This window comes from Gorilla gorilla, chromosome 17 (assembly GCF_029281585.2).
Source record: "Gorilla gorilla gorilla isolate KB3781 chromosome 17, NHGRI_mGorGor1-v2.1_pri, whole genome shotgun sequence".
NCBI lineage: Eukaryota > Metazoa > Chordata > Mammalia > Primates > Hominidae > Gorilla > Gorilla gorilla.
Genome location: NC_073241.2, coordinates 24,631,201 through 24,658,619, shown reverse-complemented (window position 1 = coordinate 24,658,619; position 27,419 = coordinate 24,631,201). Strand labels below are relative to the sequence as shown.

The 27,419-nt window shown below is 37.7% G+C and overlaps 1 protein-coding gene and 1 pseudogene across 1 annotated transcript in view; both read left to right on the top strand.

Annotated features, from left to right (window-relative positions):
- Positions 1–27,164, top strand: part of LOC129528447 (putative tyrosine-protein phosphatase TPTE) — a 42,027-nt gene extending 14,863 nt beyond the window's left edge. Inside the window, exons 6-16 of the mRNA XM_055368842.1 lie at positions 5,915–5,965; positions 7,467–7,628; positions 14,104–14,223; positions 15,872–15,971; positions 16,118–16,181; positions 16,912–16,976; positions 23,854–23,912; positions 24,218–24,321; positions 24,729–24,810; positions 24,909–24,997; positions 27,118–27,164. Coding sequence (XP_055224817.1) covers positions 5,915–5,965; positions 7,467–7,628; positions 14,104–14,223; positions 15,872–15,971; positions 16,118–16,181; positions 16,912–16,976; positions 23,854–23,912; positions 24,218–24,321; positions 24,729–24,810; positions 24,909–24,997; positions 27,118–27,164 — 943 coding nt within the window. The remainder of the gene's footprint in view (positions 1–5,914; positions 5,966–7,466; positions 7,629–14,103; positions 14,224–15,871; positions 15,972–16,117; positions 16,182–16,911; positions 16,977–23,853; positions 23,913–24,217; positions 24,322–24,728; positions 24,811–24,908; positions 24,998–27,117) is intronic.
- LOC129528477 (uncharacterized) lies at positions 14,541–14,652 on the top strand (annotated as a pseudogene).
- Positions 27,165–27,419: the final 255 nt, after the last annotated feature.

Here is a 27,419-nt window from a genome sequence, read left to right as displayed (position 1 = left end):
GGTTTTCATTTTATTTTATTTTTAAATTACAAAGTCTCATTACATAGATATAGGAGGAATTTGCAGTAGTCCCTGTGAGAAATGCTGGTGTTTCATAACAGGGGAATGATATTGGATTTATAGTAAAAGCTGGAATCAGTGCTTGGCTTTGCCATCATATATTCATTCACCTGATACTCAGCAAGTCACTAACCCTCTTTAACTTTCAGATTATTCAAATGTAAACTGGCTATTATGCAATCCATGTATTGGATATTGTATTTAAAAAATTAGTAATAAAATGAAAATAACATGCAAAAATACTTTGAAAACTCTGTAGTTCTGTAAATAGGTTTTATTCTAAAAGCTAAAAATAACGTAAGAGTTCATTAAGGAAAATCTGAAAATACAATCAACAAATCTACCCACATTTAGTCATTCTTAAACTTTGATGCATGCACTTCTAAGTTCTTTAAGCATACACTTTTTTTGTTTACAGATATGAGACCATACTTATTCTTTTGCAAATAACCTTATTAATGACATCATGGCTATATTTTTTGTTAATATATATTCATGTGCACTTACAACATTATTTGTAACAGTTGTGTGATATTTCATGGTGTAGATGTGCTATAATTCATTTAATAGTCAGATATTGCTGAACAATTCAGTTTTTTACAAGTTTTTAACTTACAAAAATGAATATATTTGAGGCTAAATCTCCGTATATTGTTGGTTATTTGCTTGTCATAAATTCTCAGAAGTGGAAATTCTGTGTCAAAGGGAATGATTGTGACGCTATTGATATTGATATATGCTTTAACATCAAGATGCAAAGTGTACATTTCTCCCCTCCCACACTTAACACTAGCCATCATTGATTTCTCTGATATTAGTAAATATATTTGTTCTAATGCACGTTCTTTGACACACCTTCATTTATCCTTTTCTGTCTTTGGACTGAAAAGTTAAATCTATTGATCCTTTTTCTATTTTATGTAATATAAGCAATTTCTCCCAGGTTGTCTTGCTTTTCACTACATAAAAGCATTTAATCCTCATGTAATCAAATGTATCTGTACTTTTCTTTGTGATTTTGCCTTTAATGTTATTCTCAGAAAGTCCTTCTCACCCCAAGATTTTAAATATATCCACCAAAATTTCTGTTTTGAATTTATTTTCTTCATTTAAATAAAATATCTGCCCTGAATTTACTTTGTCTTAAGGTATAAAGTGTAGAAATTTACTTTTCTCCTAAGTGACTCATAATTTTTTCAGCATGAACATGTCATCCCTCTGTATTGTCCTTACCCTGTTTTAGTGATCTAGAGTGAGCAGGAAGACCAGAGTCACTACAGTGTTTCTCGTGCTTTGCATCATGGCCACCTCCCTACCCCCAGAGTCTGCACAAGAGAAAAATGTGTCCAGTGGGGGAGATAGCACCTGCCTTCAATACAAATCCCATTTCATTAAACACGGTCTTGTTAGTGTCATGTAGCTTCCACCTTCTATTGATAAAAAATGAGTCATGTTCATAGTTAATATTTGTGCTTTTAATTCAACTTTGATATTATTGGAACTTTCAGTGTATTAAGGTTTAGTATCTCATATCTTTTTTTCTCTCTTTTTTTTTTTTTTTGAGCCGGAGTCTTGCTCTGTCACCAGGCTGGAGTGCAGTGGCTCCACTCAGCTCACTGCAACCTCCGCTTCCCAGGTTCAAGCGATTCTCCTGCTTCAGCCTCCTGAGTAGCTGGGACTACAGGCATGCACCACCACGCCCAGCTAATTTTTTGTATTTTTAGTAGAGATGGAGTTTCACCATGTTGGCCAGGTTGGTCTCGATCTCTTGACCTCATGATCCACCCACCTTGGCCACCCAAAGTGCTGGGATTACAGGCATGAGCCACCGCGCCTGACCTCTATCTCTTTATTTTTGAATTGCCATTTAAATTTAGTTTTTGTCTTTCGTGTATAGCATGTAATGCCTTTAATTTCAAAGTTATCTGAGAGTATTTCTCAATATGCAATATGAGAGTAATATGTTTGTATTTATGATTTCTGGTACGTTTGGTTTTATTTATCATCTTTTTCTTTATTAAAAATACTTTGATATTTTCTTTGTAAATTTGTCTATGTTTTGCTATTAATTGATTTGTTTTTATCCCTTGCATTTTTTGTTGATATGCAAGTCAGAAGCCCATTTCTAGTCTATCAATGTTTATATTTAAATGTTTAGAAAACATAATTATACCATTTTTCCATCAATATCGAGAATAAAACTGGACTTGTACCTGTGAAAGATAAGAAATGCAACCTGCCTTTACTTCTATCTTCTTCCACACCTTGAATCCTAGTGTAAGAATGCCTAAAAATTCAAATCAATACTATTATTCATGATTTTATATCATTTATCTTTACTTTTAGAATCATTTATTTACATTTTCACCTGCTACATTTTTTTTTATTATTATACTGTAAGTTCTAGGGTACATGTGCACAATGTGCAGGTTTGTTACATATTCACGCATGTGCCATGTTGGTGTGCTGTACCCATTAATTCATCATTTACATTAGGTGTATCTCCTAATGCTATCCCTCCCCCATCCCCCCACCCCATGACAGGCCCTGGTGTGTGATGTTCCCCTTCCTGTGTCCAAGGGTTCTCATTCTTCAATTCCCACCTATGAGTGATAACATGCAGTGTTTGGTTTTCTGACCTTGCGATAGTTTGCTGAGAATGATGGTTTCCAGCTTCATCCATGTCCCTACAAGGGACATGAACTCATCCTTTTTTATGGCTGCTTAATATTCCATGGTGTATATGTGCCACATTTTCTTAATCCAGTCTATCATTGTTGGACATTTGGGTTGGTTCCAAGTCTTTGCTATTGTGAATAGTGTCGCAATAAACATACGTGTGCATGTGTCTTTATAGCAGCATGATTTATAATCCTTTGGGTATATACCCAGTAATGGGATGGCTGGGTCAAATGGTATTTCTAGTTATAGATTCTTGAGGAATCGCCACACTGTCTTCCACAATGGTTGAACTAGTTTACAGTCCCACCAACAGTGTAAAAGTGTTCGGTTTCTCCACATCCTCTCCAGCACCTGTTGTTTCTTGACTTTTTAATAATCACCATTCTAACTGGTGTGAGATGGTATGTCATTGTGGTTTTGATTTGCATTTCTCTGATGGCCAGTGATGATGAGCATTTTTTCATGTGTCTGTTGGCCGCATAAATGTCTTCTTTTGAGAAGTGTCTGTTCATATCCTTTGCCCACTTTTTGATGGGGTTGTTTGATTTTTTTTTTTGTAAATTTGTTTGAGTTCTTTGTAGATTCTGGATATTAGCCCTTTGTCAGATGAGTAGATTCCAAAAATTTTCTCCCATTCCGTAGGTTGCCTGTTCACTCTGATGGTAGTTTCTTTTGCTGTGCAGAAGCTCTTTAGTTTAATTAGATCCTGTTTGTCAATTTTGGCTTTTGTCGCCATTGCTTTTGGTCACCTGCTACATTTTTGTTCTTCATTTTGATTCATTGCTCAGCTGACTCAAGCACTTTGAGTAATTGTTTTTAGGAAAGGTACATGGAGGCTATGCTTCGTGTTGCTTCATGTTGGAGTGTCTGTCTGTTGCTCCCGAGTGTGAACAGTACTTTTCCTGGATATGGATTTACTGAGTCATAGTTATTTCCCTGCAAACTCTGCACATAACTGCTTGAAGCTTCATTTACATAGTACTCTTTTTTTAAGCAAAAAAGTCTCAATTGTGTATTTACTTGGTATAGTTTCAGGGTACACTGAAACAGATTAAGGGGCTAAAGCCACCCAAGCCACTTCTTCATGCCTTCGTAATCTGTCAGACTTGGTTCTGTATGGTGACATTGTCAAGTGAGTTCAGATTTATGACATTTCCTTGATACCCAGAGATCTAGTAGACTGTGTGGGATCAGAGGTTCTTGTAGTAAGGGAATGGCAACTTGAGGAGAGAATTCACCTCTTTTGGCCAATTGATCCTCCATCTACATCAGCCTTAACTCTCCAAGCCTGGGTGGAGGTGGTGGGTCCAGGTGGAGAGGGGAAGATTAGAAGGATTTGGGGATTTCCTTTATCTCAGGTTAACCTAACATCATTCATCAAAGACCAATGTTTTTTTTTTTTTTAACTTTTATTTTAGGTTTGGAGGTACACGTGAGATTTGCTACATAGGTAAACTTGTGTCAGGGAGGATTTTTTTTTATTTTTTACATATTATTTCATCATCCAGGTATTAAGCTCAGTACCCAAATAGTTATCTTTTCTGCTCCTCTCTCTCCTCCTGCCCTCCCCACTTAAGTAGACCCCAGTGTCTATTTCCTTCTTTGTGTTCATAAGTCCTTATGATTTAGCTACCACTGATAGGTGAGAACATTCAGTATTTTGTTTTCTGTTTCTGCACTAGTTTTCTAAGGATAAGAGCCTCCAGCTCCATCGATGTTCCCACAAAATACATGATCTCATTCTTTTTTATGGCTGCATAGTATTCCATGGTATATATGTACCACATTTTCTTTATCCAATCTGTCATTGATGGGTACCTAGGTTGATTCCATGTCTTTGCTATTGTAAATAGTGCTGCAGTGAACATTCATATGCATGTATCTTTATAGTAGAATGATTTATATTCCTCTGGGTATCTACTCAGTATTGGGATTGCTCAGTCAAATAGTTCTGCTTTTAGATCTTCAAGGTATTGCCATAGTGCTTTTTACAGTGATTGAACTAATTTACACTCCCACCAACAATGTATATGTGTTCCTTTTTCTCTGCAACCTTGCCCGCATCTGTTATTTTTTGACTTTTTAGTAATAGCCATTCTGACTGGTGTGAAATGGTATTTCATTGTGGTTTTGATTTGCATTTCTCTAATCTGTGATATTGAGCTTTTCTTCATATGTTTGTTGGCCACATGCATGTCTTCTTTTGAGAAATGTCTGTTCATGTCAAAGGCCAATTGTCAGTGCCCCAGTTCTGCTCAGTATCTGCCCTCTTTGTTCTCCCATCTTAGGCACAGGCTGTGAGCATTGTCTTAGGATTCATGGCTCTTGGGGTGGAATTTGAGTCCTGTGTTGGAGGCTTCAGTATGACAGAAACTTCCTGAAGTCTTCTCCTACTGAAGCTTCCTGTGTTGGAGGCTTCTCCTCCTGAAGAGCCTCCAACACAGGAGGCTTCAGTAGGACAAAAAAAAATTGTTCCTCATGAGCTACCTTGTCTCCAGCCATAAGGTAAAATGAGGCATTATTGGAGGCTCCATCAAACAGGTTCTCCTTCCTTTGATTAATGGAAGGAGCCCAGTCTTTCAGGTGTTTCTCCTTTGAAATATATCTTACTAAAACGTCTTACCTCTGAAGTTCGTTTGCAACCTCATATGCGACTCTTGCTAATGTGTATCTGTTCACTAGGTGTCTAGTTTGAGGAGATGACAAGAGCACCATTTACTCCTTATGCTCATTCCTGAAACACCTTATTTTATTGCAGTGGAAACTGAGATCTGGCCAAAGTTTGATGATTTGCCCAGGCTGGCATTAAAATACAGTTCTCTTCTACCACCCTTTTCTGTCTTCATGCTATACTCCTTGAGATGATGACCACAAGTTTAAGTTTAGTATTGCCATAAAGTTGGGGTTGGAGCTTTGCATGCAATGGAAATGTTACTAAACATCCAAAGTTTACTGTCTTATTTGCATATATTCTGGATAGCATAGTAAACAAGTAAAATACTCATGGAGCAGGAAGAATAAAATTTTAGCTATTAGTAAAAAGCATTTTGTTATACAACTTCTGAATAATTTTCTTTTGAAATTATATTTATAAGGCCCTTTGTTTTTTGGTTAAATTTACAATATATGTTAGAAGAAACCTGATTAATTTTATTTTTACTTCTTTTTGCAGCAGCAAGATTAAGAAAATTGTGCATTCAATTGTATCATCCTTTGCATTTGGGTATGTGAGACATAGAAAACACCATGTATTAAATATATCTGAGACTTGGCTGGGCACGGTGGCTCACGCCTGTAATCCCAGCACTCTGAGAGGCCGAGGCGGGTGGATCACATGAAGTCAGGAGTTCAAGACCAGCCTGGCTAACATGGTGAAACCCCATCTCTACTAAAAATACAAAAGTTAGCCAAGCATAATGGTGGGTGCCTATAATCCCAGCTACTCAGGAGGCTGAGGCAGAAGAATCGCTTGAACCGAGGAGGCATAGGTTGCAATGAGCTGAAATTGCACCATTGCACCACAGCCTTGGTGACACAGCAAGACTCCATGTAAAAAAAAAAAAAAAAAAAAAGAAAAGAAAAGAAAATATATGAGTCTCATATATATCTATACATACATATATATATATATGAGACTTAATACTTCAATGAGAAACACTGAAATAAAATAACAAAAAAGCATTTCCACTGTCCATCAGTTGCTAAGTAGCCATGTGCCCCATTTAACGTAATCTAATTTATCATGGAATTTTGGTTTAAGCTGGACATTAAGAATTGCAAATAAATGGCTTTTGCATAAGATTAATAGTAATATATTAATATTGTATTTCTTCCATCTGCAAAAGTAACATTAATGAAAATCAAATGTTAAAATTCTATAATTATTAGTAAAGTGTTTTATTAGTACCTTATACATCAGGAATTACTCTTTAATTCTGGAAACAATTTACTTAGACTCTTCTCTACATAAGAGTAAGATTTCATACTATGACATAGATTTATGCAATATAATTGTTTCCTTTTGAATTAATAATATTTGAATTTGAGCTGCAAGTTTTTAAAAAAGTACTTCAAAGATGAATTCACCTTCATAGACTAGGCAAATAGTCTAATCAATTTATGGAGAATGTATTTAGAATATGTAACAGCAAGTGGCAGGAGGTACTTTAGAGTTCAAGACTCATGTGCCCATCACTCTGCTAGAAGCACCCATAAATATGAAATCATGTGCTTGTTGAAAATGTCACTGATGAAAAATCTTGGTCTTTTAAGAGCTTATGTTACTCATGCTTTCATTTGGTTTTTATTAATAAATTCTTTAGAATTATCCAGATTAATGAGGGTTTATTTTTTATGAGAAATTGGTATAAACTTCTTATGAAATTCGCAAATTTTAAGAAGAGTTTGTAAACACACAGGTGATTTTAATTCAGTTTTACTTTTCTCTCTTGAGGTGTTGGCCTGGTGTGTTTACTGTAAAAGGCCACAATAATATCTTGTGAAGTGGTTTGGTGAGAATTTTGTTTATTAAGAACTGCTTCTATTGGGTGAAAACAGTGATTTTTCTGAGATTCTAAGGCATTACAGTTTTTCCTGCCACTGGGCAGCTTAATACTAAATAATAACATTTTGGTACCTGATCAGTGGCTTAAATATAGTATAGCTACAGGGACAAATGCCCCTTTATCTTTGCATTTATTTATTTATTTATTTGTTTATTTTAGACTATTTGGAGTTTTCCTGGTCTTACTGGATGTCACTCTCGTCCTTGCTGACCTAATTTTCACTGACAGCAAACTTTATATTCCTTTGGAGTATCGTTCTATTTCTCTAGCTATTGCCTTATTTTTTCTCATGGATGTTCTTCTTCGAGTACTTGTAGAAGGGTAAGTTTGATTATTTTTATAATGCATTAAGCTACTTTGTAGTTTTATAAGAAGCACTTTCGGAGGCTGAGGTGGGAGGATCCCAAGGTCAGGAGTTCGAGACAATCCTGGCCAACATGGTGAAACCCCATCTCTACTAAAAGTACAAAAATTAGCTGGATGTGGTGGTGGTTGCCTGTAATCCCAGCTGCTTGGGAGGCTGAGGCAGGAGAATCGTTTGAACCTGGGAGGCAGAAGTTGCACTGAGCTGAGATCATGCCATTGCACTCTAGCCTGGGTGACAGGGTGACTCCATCTCAAAAAAAAAAAAAAACATTTTAAAATAATTAACAGGAGCATTCACTACAAACTGACTTAAGAGCCTTTGGGCCTTATGAGAACATTGGTGGTAGTCTGGCAGTACCCCCCCATGTCCTGTGTTTGAGGTGGCCATGGATTGATGTTCCTCTGCCTTTGGACAGGGGTGGAAAGAGTGGGAGGGGCTGCATCTTGTGGTTTGAGTGACAGCTCAGCCATAGCACAATAAAACACTAGGTAGACTTTTACAGTTTTTGATCTAGGCCCTGATTCCCAGACAGCACCTGTGGATCCACCTGGAGGCTAGGAGAACTTGCCATCCTGAAGGCAAGGACACAGGCCTGGCTGTTTTTACCATGTGATGACTGTAGAGCCCCAGGGCCTTCAGTAAACTCCTGCAATACCTAAGGAGTGGTTACAGCAGGTCTTGGGCAAGACCCCGTGCTGTGCTGGCCTCAGGTCTGACCCAATGCTGTCACAGTAGTGGTGGCCACAGATATGCTTATGTCACTCAACCCCAAGCTTTAGGTGCCTCAGAACAGAGAGAGAGACTCTGTTTGTTTGGGAGAAAGTAAGGGAAGAAAACAAGAGTCTCTTTTTGGTAATGCAGAGAATTATCCTGGATCTTGTCCAAGACCATTAAGGCAGTACCACTATGAGTCTGCAAGAACCAGAGTTTAGGAGGCTTGGGGTGCCCCCTAAAGCAGATAGAGATTAGATCACAGTATCCAAGTTCTTTCAAATATCTGGAAAGCCTTCCCAAGAAAGATGGGTACAAACAAGCCCTGACAGTGAAAACTACAATAAATACAGTGAAAACTACAATCAATACCTAACTCTTCAATGCCCAGACACCAAAGAATATCTGCTAGCATCAACACTATCCAGGAAAACATGACCTCACCAAATGAACTAAATAAGACACCAGGGGCCAATCCTGTAGAAACAGAGATATGTGACCTTTCAGACAAAGAAATCAAAATAGCTGTGTTGAGGAAGGAAACTCAAAGAAATTCAAGATAACACAGGGAAGGAATTCATAATTCTATTAGATAAGTTTAACAAAGAGATTGAAATAATTTAAAAGAATCAAGCAGAAATTCTGAAGCCAAAAAATGTAATTGGCATGCCGAAGAATGCATTAGTCTTTTAATAGCAGAATTGATAAACCAGAAGAAAGAATTAATGAGCTTGAAGACAGGCTATTTCAAAATACATAGAGGAGACAAAGGAAAGAATAAAAAACAATGACGCCTGCCTACAGGATCTAGAAAATAGCCTCAAAAGGACAAATATAAGTGGTATTGGCCTTAAAGAGGAGGTGGGGAGTGTAGAAAGTTTATTCAAAGGGATGGTAACAGAACGTCCCAAACCTACAGAAAGATATCAATATCCAAGTACAAGAAAGTTATAAAACACCAAGCAGATGTAACTCAAAGAAGACTACCTCAAGGCATTTAATAATCACAGTCCCAAAGATCAAGGATAAAAAGAGGATCTTAAAAGCAGCAAGAGAAAAGAAACCAATAATATACAATGGCGCTACAATATATCTGGCAGCAGACTCTTTAGTAGAAACGTTTCAGGCCAGGAGAGAGTGGCATGACATATTGAAAGTGCTGAAGGAAAAAAACATTTACCCTAGAACAGTGTATCCAGTGAAAATATCCTTCAAAGTGAAGGGGAAATAAAGACTTTTCCACACAAAAGCTGAGGGATTTTGTCAACACCAGACCTGTCCTAGAAGAAATGCTAAAGGGAGTATTTCAATCAGAAAGATAAGGACATTAGTGAGCAATAAGTAACAACCTGAAGGTATAAAACTCACTGGTAATAGTAGGTATACAGAAAAATGCAGAATGTTATAACACTGTAACTATGATGTATAAACTACTCTTACTCTAAGTAGAGAGACTAAACTATGAGCCAATCAAAAATATTAACTACAACTTTTCAAGACATAGATGGTATAATAAGATATAAATAGAAATAACAAAAAGTTAAAAAATAGGGAGACTAAGTTGTAGAGTTTTTATTAGTTTTCTTTTTACTTGTTTATGAAAACTTATAAGATTAAAATAATGGATTATAAGATAGTATTTACAAGCCTCATGGTAACCTCAAACCAAAAAATATAACAATGGATACACGAAAAATAAAAAACAAGAAACTAAATCATATCACCAGAGAAAATTACCTTCACTAATGAAAGACAGGAAGGAAAGAAGGAAGAGAAGACCCCAAAACAACCAGAAAACAAATAACAAAATGGCAGGAGTAAGTCCTTACTTATCAATAATAACATTGAATGTCAGTGGACTAAACTTTTCAATCAAAAGATAGAGTGGATGAATGGATGAAAGAACAAGACCCATCCAGGTGTGGTGGCTCACGCCTGTAATCCCAGCAGTTTGGGAGGCCAAGGCAGGGAGATCATGAGGTCAAGAGCTACAGACCATCCTGGCAAACATGGTGAAACCCTGTCTCTACTAAAAATACAAAAATTAGCAGGGTGTGGTGGTGCGCACCTGTAGTCCCAGCTACTCAGGAGGCTGAGGCAGGAGAATCACTTGAACCCGGGAGGCAGAGGTTGCAGTGAGCCGAGATGGTGCCACTGCACTCCAGTCTGGTGACAGAGCAAGACTCCAGCTCAAAAATAAATAAAATAAAAAAACCCATTGCTCTGTTGCCTACAGGAAACACTCTTCTCCCATAAAGACACATGTAGGCTGGAAGTGGTGGCTCACTCCCATAATCCCAGCACTTTGGGAGGCAGAGGCGTGTGGTTTACTGGAGGTCAGGAGTTCGAGACCAGCCTGGCTAATATGGTGAAACCCCGTCTCTACTAAAAATACAAAAATTAGCTGGGTGTGGTGCCGGGCACCTGTAATTTCAGCTACTCATGAGGCCGAGGCCAGAGAATCACTTGAACCTGGGAGGCAGAGGTTGCAATGAGCTGAGATCACACCACTGCACTCTAGCCTGGGTGACAGAGTGAGATTCAGTCTCAAAAAGAATAAAAATAAGAACAAAAAACCCAAAAACCAAAACCAAAACCAAAAGCATGCTAATATATCTGATAAATATTGATGCGAAAATCCTCAACAAGATACTAGAAAACTGAATTCAACAATATATGGGAAAGATCATTCATCATGACAAGTGGGATGTGTCTCTGGGATGCAAGGATGGTTCAACATTTGTAAATCAATCAATGCGATACATTATATCCACACAGTAAAGGATAAAAACCATAAGATCATTTCAGTTGATGCTGAAAAAGCATTTGATAAAATTCAACATCCCTTCATGGTAAACACCCTAAAAAAACTGGGTATAGAAGTAACATACCTCAACTTAATAAAAACCGTATAAGACAGACCCACAGTCATTACCGTACTGAATGGGGAAAAAATGAAAAGCTTTTCTCTGCGATCTAGAACACAGTGAGGATGCCCACTTTTACCACCGTTGTTCAACATAGTACCGGAAGTCCTAGCTAGAGCCATTATAGAAGAGAAAGAAAGGGAATAAAAAAAGAAATCCAAATTGGGATGGAAGAAGTAAAATTATCCTTGTGTTTGCAGATGATACATTTTATTTGGAAAATACTAAAGACTCCACCAAAAAAACTATTAGAATTGATAAATTCAGTAAAGTTGCAGGATACAAAATCAATATACAAAAATCAGTAGCATTTCTATATGTCAACAGTGAACCATTTGGAAAGGACATTTAAAAAGTGGTCCTATATACAATAGCCACAAATAAAATTAAATACCTAGAAATTAACCTAACCAAAGAAGTGTAAGATCTTTATAATGAAAATGATAAAACACTGATGAAAGAAATTGAAGAGGACACCAAAAAATGGAAAGAGATTCCATGTTCATGGATTGGAAGAATCAATATTGTTAAAATGTCCATACTATCCAAAGCAATTTACAGATTCAATGCACTCCCTGTCAAAATATGAATGACATTCTTCACAGAAATAGAAGAAACAATCTTAAAATTTATATGGAGCCACAAAAGACCCAGAATAGCCAAAGCTATTCTAAGCAAAAAGAACAAAGCTGGAGGAATCACATTACCTGACTTCAAATTATACTACAGAACTATATAACGAAAACACCATGGCACTGGCATAAAAACAGACACACAGACCACTGGAATAGAATAGAGAACCCAGAAACAAATCCACACACACTTACAGTGAACTCATTTTTCATAAATGTGCCAAGAACATACATTGAACAAAAGACATCTCTTCAACAAATGGTTCTGGGAAAACTGGATATACACATACAGAAGAATGCACCTAGACCCCTACCTCTCACCATATACAAAAATCAAATCAACATGAATTAAAGACTTAAATCTAAGACCTCAATGAAACTACTATACTACAAGAGAACATTGGGAAGAATCTCCAGGACATTGGTCTGAGCAAAAATTACTTGGGCTATACCTGACAAGCACAGGCAACCAAAGCAAAAATGGGCAAATGGGATCACATCAAGTTAAAAAACTGCTTCATAGCAGAGGAAACAATTAGCAAAGTGAAGAGACAGCCCACAGAATGGGAGAAAATACTTGCAAACTACCCACCTGAAAAGGGATTAATAACCAGAATATGTAAGGAGCTCAAACAACTCTCTAGGAAAAAATGTAATAATCTAATTTTTTAAATGAGGATAAGATTTGAATAGGCATTTCTCAAAACATACAGATGGTAAACAGGCATATCAAGAGATGCTTGACATGATTGATCATTAGAGAAATTCTCAGTGTAGAAAACTACCATGAGATATCATCTCACCCCAGCTAAAATGGTTTATATCCAAAAGTCAGGCAATAACAAATCCTGACAAAGATGTGAAGATAAGAGAACCCTCATACACTGTTCATGGAAATGTAAATTAGTGGAACCAGTTGGAGAACAGTTTGGGGGTTACTCAAAAAACTAAAAATAGAACTACCATATGATCCAGCAATCCCACTGCTGGGTAGATACCCACAAAAAAGGAAATCAGTATATAGAAGAGATATCTGCATTCCCTGTTTGTTGCAGCACTGTTCATAATGGCTAAGATTTGGAAGCAACCTAAGTGCCCATCAACAGATGAATGGGTAAAGAAAATATAGTACATATACACAGGAGAGTATTATTTAGCCATAAAAAACAATAAGATCCTGGCCAAGTGCACTGGCTCATGCCTCTAATCCCAGCACTTTGGGAGGCTGAGGTGGGCAGATCACCTGAAGTCGGGAGATCGAGACCAGCCTGACCAACATGGAGAAACCCCATCTCTACTAAAAATACAAAAATTAGCTGGGTGTGGTGCCGGGCGCCTGTAATCCCAGCTACTCGTGAGGCTGAGGCAGGAGAATCGCTTGAACCCAGGAGGTGGAGGTTGCAGTGAGCCGAAATCACGCCACTGCACTCCAGCCTGGGCAACAAGAGTGAAACTCCATCTCAAAAAAAAAAAAAAGAGAGATCCTGTCATTTGGAACAACATGGATGGAACTGGAGATCACTATGTTCGTTAAGTGAAATAAGCCAGGCACAGAAGGATAAACATCACATGTTCTCACTTATTATGTGGCTCTAAAAAAAAAAAAAAAAAAAAAATTGAACTCATAGACCTAGAGAGTAGACGGCTGGTCATCAGAGGCTGGGAATGGTAGTAGGGGCTTGGGGGTGGGGAGGTGGGGATGGTTAATGGGTACAAAAAAATAGAATGAGTAACGCCTACTATTTGATAGCACAACAGATTGACCATAGTCAACAATAACTTGATTGTATATTTTTAAATGACTGAAAGAGTGTAATTGGATTGTTTGTAACATGAATGAAAAATGCTTGAGGGGATAGATACCCCATTGTCCACAATGAGTGTGATTATTACGCATTTAGTTATATCTCTTATTATGTTTGAATTGCCATGTTGGTGTTTTAGTCACATATAAGTGTCAAATGATGAATATAATTTTATTGTTTGAAAACTTCCCATGAATGTTATATTTTTCCCTTAGTCTACTCTAGAAAATACATTTTAAATAATTCTTGATAGTAGAATTCTTAATGGGGATGAGTCAATAGTTTGTGGTCTTTAAATATTCCTATCTCTTCTTGCAGGGGGGAATGAACTTATTTTTTTGTTTTATATTACAGGAGACAGCAGTATTTTTCTGACTTATTTAACATTTTAGATACTGCCATCATTGTGATTCTTCTGCTGGTTGATGTCGTTTACATTTTTTTTGACATTAAGTTGCTTAGGAATATTCCCAGGTATGAAACATAAGACTTACCTCTCTTAAAGTTTTTCATTAATTTTAGCATTTTCTGTGCCTTTTATTCTATATAATCTTTTCAACTTCAAATGTTCTCATTCTATACCAAATACATTGCTTTAAAATGAAATGTTTAGGTAAATTCCCACATACTTTGAAACTAAAAGATTGTGATATTTAGGGACCGGTGAAGAGTATACAGGCTAAGTACCATTAATGGAATAAAGAAGATGCAGTACCCCAAAGAAGGACTTTTACTCTTGTACTAACTTTAACTTCTCTACATTTTGAAGTTCTCGTCAAATTCCCATTTGTATCATTTTTTGGCCTTTTGGCTAAGATCAAGTATAATATTATTATCAGTTTAATATCTGCTATATCAAAAAAATTTATATTGAAAACAATTCCCCTCTGTGCTTCAACTACAAATCCCTTACACATAATGTTCTGTCTGGATTTTTCCTACAGCCAAGAGGGAATTTATTTGAGCATACGCAAAATTAGAGTGACTTCAATCATGAGTTTCTAAAAAATAGCAAACAGAACAGAAACTAGGAGATGACACGTGGCAACACAATAGTAGAGTTTTGCAGTATAGTTGTGGTAGAAACAAAGAAAGCTTAGGCAAAGTTAGAAGTGTTAGGGATTGGGAAACTAAAGAGTATATGAAGCCCTGGTGACTCTTTTTTTACTGTGACAATGAGGAAAATGAAAGAGCAAATGTATACTGGGATGTAGATTGTGGCTTCCTAAGCTTGTTCATGGGTCAAATAGCTGGTTTCTTTTTGTACCCTAGCTTCCCTGGACTACAGCTCAGGCCCTAACTAAAAGCATGTTAAGTGATAGGCTTTTGGAGTTATTTGAAAATAACCTCAGCCAACGTGGTCTTCTGACTAGAAACGTCAGCATCACTTGACAGTTTGCTAGAAATATAAGAAGAAAAATACCTTAGGCCCCACCCTGGACCCACTGAATCAGTATCTCTGGGACCCAGCAATCTGCAGCTTAACAAGCTTTTCCAGGTGGCTCTTATTGATGTGTGCCCAAATCAGAGAAGCACCAGTCCAGACCATCAGTTCTCTGCTTTGGTGGTTCTGATGGTAGGGGAGATTCCAGCTAGCACACTTCAGAAGTATCTCAATCTGTTGCCTCCCTGATGTGTAGTAGCAGCTGTAGTGAACATCTGTTACTCATGGGAATAACAAAGATGAACAAGAATAATCGATTTGTTTTGATGTGGAAAAATTGAAAATGCTAGTCTTAAATCCCAAAATTAAATTTACAGATGCTAAGAGTCTATTGTATCACTATTTCTCTAGACCAGAATTTCTCAGCCTCAGCATTACTGACATTTTGGGCCAGATCATTGTCATAAGAGGGTGGTGAGCAGTTATATTAATTGTAGGGTGTTTAGCAAAATTCCTGGCCTCTATTCACTAGATGTAAGTAACACACAGACACACACACGCACGCACGCCAGTGGTGAAAACCTAAATGCCTCCAGACATTGCCAAATATCCCCCAGGTAGGTAATTGGGGAGAGGAGGGAAAATTGCCTCTGGTTAACAACTGCTGCTCTAGACATAGTTTATATTGATAAAATTCTGTTTCTGAAGCAAAAATGGATCTTTTAAATTTATTCTTAGATGGACACATTTACTTCGACTTCTACGACTTATTATTCTGTTAAGAATTTTTCATCTGTTTCATCAAAAAAGACAACTTGAAAAGCTGTTAAGAAGGCGGGTAAGTGGGCAAAACATGCTTATGATTCGCAAAAATATTTTGTGTTTTGGGACCCATTGACAAGGGTTGATATCTATACTATATAATGTTTTTTATTTTTATGTTGATGAGTGTTTCACAAACTAATGATGATTTTAAACTGTCAGGTTTCAGAAAACAAAAGGCGATACACAAGGGATGGATTTGACCTAGACCTCACTTACGTTACAGGTTTGTGACACTTAACCGTTGATTTACTTGTATTACTTCACTTTTTCTTGTAATTGTATTTTTTTGCCTCATCTAAGACACATTCATTCAAAATATTCTTTATTCATGAGGATATATGCTACTGTGATAGTGTGACATATTTGTGGTTTAGCCCTGGCAATGGAAGATCTGCATGTCTTCTCAATTCAGGACTACTCAGTTGCAGCATAGGAACTTGAATGGATTTTCAGCTGACTCCATTTGAGTTTCAATTTATTAACCTCTAGTAGTTATTTCTGAGTCCCAAGGATCCCACAGAGACCTCTTCTTATCCTAGAATCCCAGAGAATGAGGTCAGTGCTTTGTAGATCTCAGGTTTTCTGAGTCAGAGGGCTGCAAAGCACCTTGGGAGTTCCCACCATCACTGGTGCCCAGAAATCTTGGATTTTCTGTGGTATTTAAGATAAGAAATAAATTCGAAGAACAGGGGGAACTTCAGACTGAGGCCATCATAAATACATGGCATACAGTTAGAACTAGTGGAGACTTAAGAACTCCATGGCAGTTTAATGGTCATTGTGTTGTATAATTTGTTATTTGATTATCCTGAGTATTAGCTCTTTTCTGTCAACCTCAATCTTAAAAGGTTTTTTTCTGTGAAAATGGAGTCTGATCTTGTATAAGTTAATTTTTTTGTATGTTATATGAAATCTATAATAATGTTTGTAATAGTGATGATTTTGACTTTTAGAACGTATTATTGCTATGTCATTTCCATCTTCTGGAAGGCAGTCTTTCTATAGAAATCCAATCGAGGTAAGGGTCTTTATCTGACAAATACTCATTTCTTGGTGAATGTAGACTGTGTAGTCATAAGTTTAATACTGACCCAGATATGGCAGTATTCTTTGAAAAATGTACTCTTTCAAGGAAAAAAATCATAATGGATTGATACCAGTTACAATTGTGCCAGTGGTTACAAACCACCCCAAAACTTACTGGCTTATAACAGCAACTATTTATTTGGCTCATGATACTGTGGTTTGTGAATTTGGTATGGGCTTAACTGTCCAATTTAGGTGCTTGCAGAAAGGATTTCCTGTCTCAACTAAGCTCATTCATGTATCTGTGGGCAGCTACTGGGTCATCTGAGGACTGGCTAGTCTAAAATGACTTGGCTACCCTCGACTGACAGAGCCACTGCATGCTAAATGCACCCCCCAAGGCCCAAGGCCCATCCCATCTGGCACCCACTGCTGCCAACAGCCCCACCCCCTTCACCAGCAGAGCCCCCATTTGCCGCATGCACTTCTAAGGCACTGAGGACTGGCCTGCCTGGTGCCTGCCCTGCTGTTGGCAGTACCCCACAACTAGCAAAGCCACTGCAGCTAGCATGCATATGCCTAAGGCCTGAGAACTAATCTGAATGATGGCTCTCACACCAAGAAAAGCCATACCACTGTCTCCACAAACACTCACCATCAGGCCACTGAGGCACTCACAGACACCACTGAATGCTGATTACAGCCAAAAAAGTCACCTGAAGACTATATTACTGCACCCACCCAGATCCAAAGTCAAAGCACCCTACTCAATGAACACTATAGGAGACAACTATTGGAAAAAGTATTTCTCTGTGAAAACTCCCTAACATTGGAAGAGGCAACTGTTCCCCCAGATGTGCAAAAATCAGTTTAGGGCCACAAGAAACGTGAAAAGCAAGGAAACATTACACCTCCAAAGAAACACCATAATTCCCCATTAACAGACCCTAAATTTAAAGAGTATATCAAATGGCTAAGAAGGAATTCAAAATAATGATCTTAAGGAAACTATGAGATACAGAGAATACAGATAGACAAATCAATGAAATTAGAAAAACAATTTATGATCTTATGAGAAATTCAACAAGGATATATATATATATCATTAAAAACCAGACACAGATTGTGGAGCTGAAGAATTTAAGGAATAAAATAAAAATACAATCAAGAGTCCAGGTGAAGTGGTTCACACCTGTTATCCCAGCACTTTGGGAGGCCAAGGCAGTGGATCACTTGAGGCCAGGAGTTCAAGACAAGCCTGATTAACATGGTGAAATCCTGTCTCTAAAAAATACAAAAATTAGTTGGGTTTGGTGGTGCATGCCTGCCATCCAAGCTACTTGGGAGGCTGAGGCACAAGAATTGCTTGAATCCAGGAGGTGGAGGTTGCAGTGAGCCAAGATTGTGCCACTGCACTCCAGCCTGGGTGGCAGAGTGATACCCTGTCTCAAAAAAAAAAAAAAAAAAAAAGAGCTTTAAAAACAGACGTGGGAGAGATATGGCCAAAATCTAGGAAGCTCAAAGGTTCTCAAATAGATTCAACCCAAAAAGGTCTTCTCTGAGGTGCATAGTAGTCAAAAGTCAAAAAGAGGGAATATTCATCAGGTGTGGTGTCTCACACCTGTAATCCCGGCACTTTGGGAGGCTGAGGCCAGTGGATCACTTGAGGCCAGGAGTTCAAGGTGAGCATGGCCAACATGAAGAAACCACATTTCTACTAATAATACAAAAAAATTACCTGGGTGTGGTGGTGTGAACCTGTAGTTCCAGTTACTTGGGAGGCTGAATCACGAGAATTGCTTAAACCCAAGAGGTGGAGGTTGCAGTGGGCCAAGATCACACCACTGCACTACTGCCTGGGTGACAGAGCAAGACTGTATCCAAAAAAAAAAAAAAAAGGAAATGTTAAAAACAGCAAGAAAAAAACATCAAGTCACATATAAGGGAAACTCCATTTGATTAGCAGTGGATTTCCCAGTGGAAACTTTACAGGTCAGTAGACAATAAGATGGGATGATATATTCAAAGTACTGAAGGAAAAAAAAAAACAACTGTCAACCAAGAATACTATACCTAGTAGAGCTATCCCCTAGAAATGAGGGAGAAATAAAGTATTTCCTATACAAGCAAAAACTGAAGGAATTCATTCCCACTAGACTGAACTTACAAGGACTGCTTAAAGTGGTTCTACGTCTGGAAGCAAGAGGATGATTACCATTGTCAAAACACACAAACGTGTAAAACTCACCTGTAGTGCAGATATACACATGAGAAAGAGAAAAGAATCAAACTTTGTCACTACAGAAAGTGACCAAACCACAAAGATTAAAAAAAAAAAAGGTGAAGAAAAGAACAAAGGATATACAAAACAACCAGAAAAAAATGAAGAAAATGACAGGATAAAACCTAATCTATTAATAGTAACCTTGAATGTAATGTAAACAGATCAAATTCCCAATTAAAAGATACAGAGTTGCCTGCCAAGATTTAAAAAAAAAAAAAAAAAGACCAAACTGTATGCTGCCTACAAGAAACTAACTTCACCTGTAAAGGATCATACAGACTGGAAGTGAAGGGATAGAAGAAGATATTCCAGGCAAACAGAAAACAAAAGCGAGCAGAGGTAGCCATACTTATCAGATAAAAACAGACTTTAAGTCAAACTGTATGAAGAGACAAAGAAGGTCATTGTATAATAATAAAGAGATCAACTTAGCAATAAGATAGAATAATTGTAAATATGTATGTACCCTACACTAGAGCACTCAGATAAACAAGGCAAATATTTTTAGGTCTAAAGGGAAAGATAGACTCCAATGCAGTAACAGTTGGGGCCTTTAGCACCCCACTCTTAACCACTGGACAGATCATCTAGACAGAAAATCAACAAAGAAATATCAGATTTCAGCTTACAGATAGGAATAAGTTCTGGTGTTCTGTAGTGCTTTAGGGTGACTACAGTTAACAATAATTTATTGTATATTTTTAAATAGAGAGGATGTTGTGTTCCCACACAAAGAATGATAAATATTTGAGGTGATAGATATGCTGATTATCCTGATTTGATCATTACACATTGTATACAAGTATTGAGATATCCGTCTCTACCTTATAAATATGAACAAGTATTATGTGTCAATTAAAAATATTTTTAAAGAATGAAGGAAACAGATTTTTTAAATGAAAGGAAAGAATATTACCTGACTTGGCTGAATGGTCCCATGTGGTCTCTCGTTCTCCAGTAGGCTACTTCAGGCCTGTTCACATGATGGCAGAGGCAAGAGTCTGAGGAGCGGCAACAAAACAATGCAAATCCTCTTCAGGCCCAGGCTCAAAATTATATATTAATTCTATCCCATTTTATTGGACAATGCAAGTTACACTACCAGTCTGGATTCAAGGAGTAGAAAATAAACTCCAACTCTTGATGGAAGGAATTATAAAGAATTGTGGCCGTTTTTGATAGTCTACCATAGGGAAGAAAGATGGGGATGCCATAACCCAAAATGTGTTTTCTTAGGTTGAGATCCTAAATTATAGTCGGGGCATATTGCTTTAGGCTCTGTGGATGACTAAATTAATTTCAAACATATAATGCTGTTTACTGTGAAATGCCAGCTTGAAAGGATCATTGTTTAATTTTATGTAATTTACAATACTTATTATACCTCAATAAAAGTATAACTATCTAGGGCTGGTATCAGTTGCCGAGAGGTGGAAGGAGTACCTCTCTGCAGTGTGTTAGCTCAGTTCTGAACAGGACAGGGCTGCAAGTTCAGCTACTTCCCAGAAAATGTCCTGGATACCTGGCCTGAGTCATCATCCCATGACTAGAGAACGTGGACGGATTGTTTTATCAAGAAACTAGTGATAAACCAAGGGCTATAGGAATTAAGAACTAGGGCTAAAAAAGAAATGTTTAGAGTGATGCAAGATGGCCAATTAGAAGCAGCTGCAGTCTGCAGTGCTCACGAAGAATGAAAAGGGGCGAGGGAATTCAGCACCTTCAACTGAGATAACCAGGTTCTCACATTGGGACTGACTGGATGAACAGGTTGACCAATGGAGAATGAAGACAAGCAGGCAGGGAGTGCGATGGCCCAGCTGGGGGCGGCATGGAGCCAAAGGAACCCCCACTCCCAGCCAAGGGAAGCTGTGAGTGAGTGTGCAGTCCTGCCCGGGAAACCGTGTTTCTCTCATGGATCTTTGCAAGCCGTGGATCAAGAGATCCCCTTGTGAGCCCATGCCACCAGGGCTGTGGGTCTGATACACAGACCTGGATGGAGTCTGGGCACATCAGCTGCTCAGGCACACACAGAAACCCAGGAGTTTTACACACTCTAGCCCCGGGGATCTTCAGCACAGTGGGAAATCTGTCCATACGTATCTCTGGGAAGGGGGCTGAATCCAGGGAGCCAGGCAGCATCATTCTGCAGGCCCCATTTCCTTGACACCTCACAAGTTAAGTCCCACTGGCTTGGAATCCTAGCCTGCCAACAGCAGCAGGTTGGAATCCACCTCAGATGGGTCTGAGTTCCCGGGGAGGTGGGGAGAGGCAGCCAGCATCACTGTGGTTCATAGACTCAGCCACTCCAGCCTGCCAGCTATGGAGAATACAGACAGTCTGGACAAGGAAGAGTTCCCCATGACACAGCACAGCTGGCTTGCCAGATCATGACCAGACTACCTCTTTAAGCAGGACCACAATCCATTCCTCTTCACTGGGCAGGAATCCCTGTAGGGGCTTTAACCACTCCAGCAACGGTTCTATGGACAGAGCTTTGATCTCTCCCTGAAATGGAGCTCCTGGTGGGAGGGGCAGCTGCCACCTCTGCAGTTTGGTCAACTCAGCCACTCCAACCTGCTGGCTTTGGAGAATACAGGTGGTCCGGAGGAGGAAGGATCCCTCACAGTGCAGCACACCTGCTCTACCCCAAAGCAGCCAGACTGTTTTTTTGGATGGGTCCCTGATCCCATGCCTCCTGACTGGGTGAGAATGCCCAACAGGGGTCTCCAGCCACCTCTTGCAGGTATGTGCGGGCTGGCTACAGGTCAGTATCCCCCTGGGATGGAGCTTCCAAAGGAAGGAGCTGGCTGCCATCTTTGCTGTTTCTCAGGCTTCACTGGTAATATCTCCTTCAGAGTCTATGAGGAACCTAAATTTACAAGAAAAACACAACCCCATTAAAAAGTGGGCAGAGGATCTGAACAGACACTTCCCAAAAGAGACATGCATGCAGTCAACAAAAATATGAAAAAAAACTCAACATCACTGATCATTAAAGAAATGCAAACAAAACCACAATGAGATACCATCTCATGCCAGTCAGAATGGCTACTATTAAAAAGCCAAAAAATAACAGATGCTGGGAAGGTTGCAGAGAAAAAGAAATGCTGTTGGTGGGTGTGTAAATTAGTTCAAGCCATGTGGAAGACAGTGTGGCAATTCCTCAAAGACCTAGAGGCAGAAATACCATCAGACCCAGCAATCCCATTATGGGGTATATACCCAAAGGAATATAAATCATTGTCTTATAAAAATACATGCATGCACACATATGTTCATTGCAGCAGTATTCACAAGAGCAAAGACATGGAATCAACCTAAATGCCAGTCGATGATAGATTAGATAAAGAAAATATGGTACATAGAGCGGGACATCTGGCTTCTGAGCGGGAACCTTTGTAGTGCCAGTGATGAAAGAGAGAATTAAATATGGGTGATGCTGAGAAAGGCAAGAAAATTTTTGTTCAGAAGTGTGCCCAGTGCCACACCGTGGAAAAGGGAAGCAAGCACAAGACTGAGCCTAATCTCCATGGTCTCTTCAGGTGGAAGACAGGTCAGGCCATTGGATTATCTTAACATAGAGATTGATAAGAACAAAGCCATCACCTGGGGGGAGGATACACCTGAAGTATATAAAACTATTTATCCTTGCCTCCCCCACTATGCAGATTCAGAGTGTTCATCTTTTTGACTTATTATTTCCTCTTAACAGAGATAGCCAGTTTAATAAATGGATGACTTTGATACCTTCATTTTATTTTTCTCAATATTAAGCCAGTAAACATTGCTCTGAGGGTACCATACTAATCAGTTTTAAAATTTTGTGTCATTTTTGTTGTTGCACAGAGATATATACGTATGTGTGTGTATGTTTCAGAAAGATGTATTTACTGAAAGTTGGATTCATATAGTGGTATTGATTGTATTTTAAATTATAACTACTATTTGTTTTTCATTTTAAAGGTTATACATATATACATATATATATATACACACACACTTATAGGTACACATATATCTTCATTTAAAAAAATAAAGAGAACAAATGAGCCAAAAAAGTCTCCATATTGTTACCAGTTGTTTAAAATTTGATATGTTTATCTTTTTCTATCACACATACACACAATCATACTATATACTTTTTGCATTTATTTGTTTACATGGTGCTTAGATAGACTGTAATATGCAGATCACTCTCTAAAGATGTATCTATTCAGAATTAAATTTAAATAAGAACGAATATGAATTAGATTTAAACAAGAACCATATTAACTGTGAATTAATGATTTAGAACAAATTACTTAAAGTTAGTTAACCAGCTAATTTACTTATCTGATAGCTTTAAACAGTGTGTATTTACAATAGAGACTCATCTGAGTAGGCAAACATACTTGTGGACTATTTGAAAAATCACAGTGGATTAGAACTTGAAATTTGCATACCCTCTTATTCCCTGAATCTCCCCTAGAAGATGCTAGTGAGAGACAAACTAATAAATGTAATAACCATTTTAGGTTCCCCCTAGGAAATAGCTTATGTTGGTGCCATGTAAATATGTAAGATATGTGTTTGTCTTTTTTAGGAAGTTGTGCGGTTTCTAGATAAGAAACACCGAAACCACTATCGAGTCTACAATCTGCAGTATGTACATTACTCTATATTTTGCTACTGTAGATAGAAAACAGATTACTGCACGTAAGAAGATGATTTTGTTTTTTAGATTGCATTTAATCATAAGTATTTGGTAGTGGCAAGGAATGAATTTAAAAATCCCCATCTTGGACTGGCCCCATTTAGTAGAAGGAGTTAGCCCAGCAGCACAAAGTACCATATGAAGGATGTGGCTTTGGCAGGACCAATGAGGCTGCAGTGGAAGCAAACCATTTTAGGGAAGATCTGTTCTAGCGATATTAGGTTTAGGAAAATCTTTCTGTTTTTCTTGCCAGATTGCATTATGAGGACATAGACAATTTAACAAATGAGTCTTCTGACCCATCAGCAGTGGCATGTGATGAGAGCAAGGGTCTAGATGGGAAAAAAGCAAAACACTGTAGAAAATAGGTTGTAACCCAGTTTAATACCCTGTCTCTCTTGATTTTTTCCTCTACCTGTATACTCAATAGACATTTTCAGGGGGCAAACATTCTGGTCAGCTACATTTGCCTCGTGTGGTTTCTAACTACCCTGAAATAATATAATGAATAGTCTGCTAGAAAGTTAAAAATTATACCTATTAAACAAAAATAAGTTGAGTTTAGGTTATATGAGATGGATAAACCACTACCATCCTTACATTTTTGAAACGCTTGCGTTTATTTTAGAGTGGCAGGAGCAACTTGGAAAGCTCTTTTTGAAGATAGATAAGGAATTCTAATAAGATATGTTAACTTATTCATAACTTCCTCATTTATCATGTTATTCCCTATAGAGATATGACATACATGTTATTTATTTTAGGTGAAAGAGCTTATGATCCTAAGCACTTCCATAATAGGGTCGTTAGAATCATGATTGATGATCATAATGTCCCCACTCTACAGTAAGTTTTATGCTAAATTGACTATCAGAAGAGGGCTAAATATATTGGGCTTGATTTTTTGAAAATATTTTAACTAAAAATCTTAAACTTGAAATCAGTCAGATGGTGGTTTTCACCAAGGAAGTAAATGAATGGATGGCTCAAGATCTTGAAAACATCGTAGCGATTCACTGTAAAGGAGGCACAGGTAATAGCATTTTCCTTTTTATTTCTCCATTTCTAAAGATATGTAAATATACATAAAGTACAAGAACAAGATACGTATTGCTATTAATATGTATTAATAATTGTTAGCATTTTTAAATATTAGCTCCAAGACTGAAAGAAGGGAAGTAGAAAGGAAAGAGGAGAGGAGGAAGGGTAGGAGATAGGGAGAGGATAAGGAAGGGAAGAAAGTAGGAAAAAAGAACTAAGGAAGGTTGAGCATATTTTCCCTTGTTTTACTAGTATTTGGATTTCTTTATTTTTGGTTTGCCAGTTTATATCTCTCAAAATACAAACAGTCTTTAATTTTAGAATATCAGAGTACTTTTATTTAAGGCTGATCTTTTTTATTTTTAAATTAACAAATAAAGAACCAATATATTTATGGTGTACAACATGATGTTTTGATATACGTAAACATTGTGAAATGGCTAAATCAAGCTAATTAACATATGCATTACTCCACATATTTTTGTGTGAGAACATTTAAAATCTACTGTCTCAGCAATTTTCAAGTATACATGATTATTAACTGTGGTCACTATGTTGTACAATAAATTTCCTGAACTTATTCTTCCTGTCTAACTGAAATTTTGCATCCTTTAATCAACATCTCAGGCTGGGCACAGTGGCTCACACCTGTAATCCCAGCACTTTGGGAGGTTGAGGCAGGTGGATCACATGGTGAAGCCCCATCTCTACTAAAAATTACAAAACATTAGCCAGGTGTGGTGGCATGCACCTGTAATCCCAGCTACTCGGGAGGCTGAGGCAGAAGAATCGCTTGAACCTGGGAGGCAGAGGTTGCAGTGAGCTGAGATCGGACCATTGCACTCCAGCCCGAGCAACAAGAACAAAACTCCATCTAAAAAAATAACAATAATCATAAAGTAAAAACCAACATCTTCACAATCCCCCAAGTTTTGTCTCCCCAGCCCCTGGTAACCACCATTCTACTCTCTGCTTCTATGAATTTGACTTTTTTAGATTCCACAAATAAGTGAGACATGCAGTATTTGTCTTTCTACGCCTGGCTTATTTCACTTAGCATAATGTTCTCCAGGTTCGTCCGTATTATCTCGAGTGACAGGATCTCCCCTAAGGCTGAATAGTGTGCCTTTAATTATATGTACCATATATTATTTATCCATTTATCCACTGATGACATTTAGATCGACTCCATAGCTTGGGTATTATGAATAATGCTGCAGTGAACATGGGAGTGCAGATTTCATTTCCTTTGGATATATACCCAGAAGTGGAATCTCCAAATCATATGGTAGTTCTATTTTTGGTTTTTTGAGGAATCTCAGTGCTGTTTTCCACAATAACTACTAATTTACATTCACACCAACAGCGTACAAGGGGGTTCCCTTTTCTCTTCATCCTCACCAACTCTTCTTTTGTCTTTTTGTTAATGACCATCCTAACAGGTGTGAGGATATCTCTTTGTGGTTTTAATTTGCTTTTCCCTGATGATTAATGATGTTTAGCATTTTCTCATTATACCTCTTGGCCATTTGTGTGTCTTCTGTTGAGAAATATCTTTTCAGGTTCTTTGCCCATTTTCTAGAGAAGTAACTTATTCTCTTGCTATTGTGTTGTCTGAATTCCTTTTTTAAAAAATCTGTTAACCTATTATCGAATGTATGCTTTGTAGATATTTCTCCCATTCTGTAGGTTGTCTCTTTACTCTATAAATATTTCCTTTGCTGTGCAAAAGCGTTTTAGTTTGATACAGTATCATTTGTCTACTTTTTCTTTCGTTGCCTATGCTTTTCAGTCATATCCAAAAACATCTTGGCCCAGACCAATGTCAAGAAGATTTTCACCTATCTTTTCTTCTAGTAGTTTTCCAATTTCATGTTTCACAGTTAAGCATTTACTTTGAGATGATTTTTGTATATTGGGTGAGATAGGTTGCAATTTCATTTTTCTGCAAGTGGATATTCAGTTTCCCCAGTATTGTTCATTGAAGAGACTGTCCTTTCCCCATCTTGGATTCTTGGCACCTTTGTTGAATATCAGCTGAGTATAAATGCATGGATTTTTTCTCGGCTTTGTATTCTGTTCCATTGGTCTATATGTCTGTTTTTGTTCCAGTAATATTTAAGGTTGTTCTTAAACTTTGTGAGAACATTTTAGATTAAGGGAGCCAACAGAGATGCTATATCAAAAATTATACTGGAATTTTTATAGTGTAATGATACGAAGAAGTTGACATTGGTGGGGTGAAAATGGGGAAAAAAAGCCATTTGTAAATCCAACCAATTTAAGTTTAGTTAGATTTTCTCTCATTCAGGTTTAGGCTTTAAATAATCATCTAAGCATATTTCACAAATTTTGACAAACATAAATAATTACATTTTTAGTGGGCTGTAAATCAATTTTTATATCAAATTCCA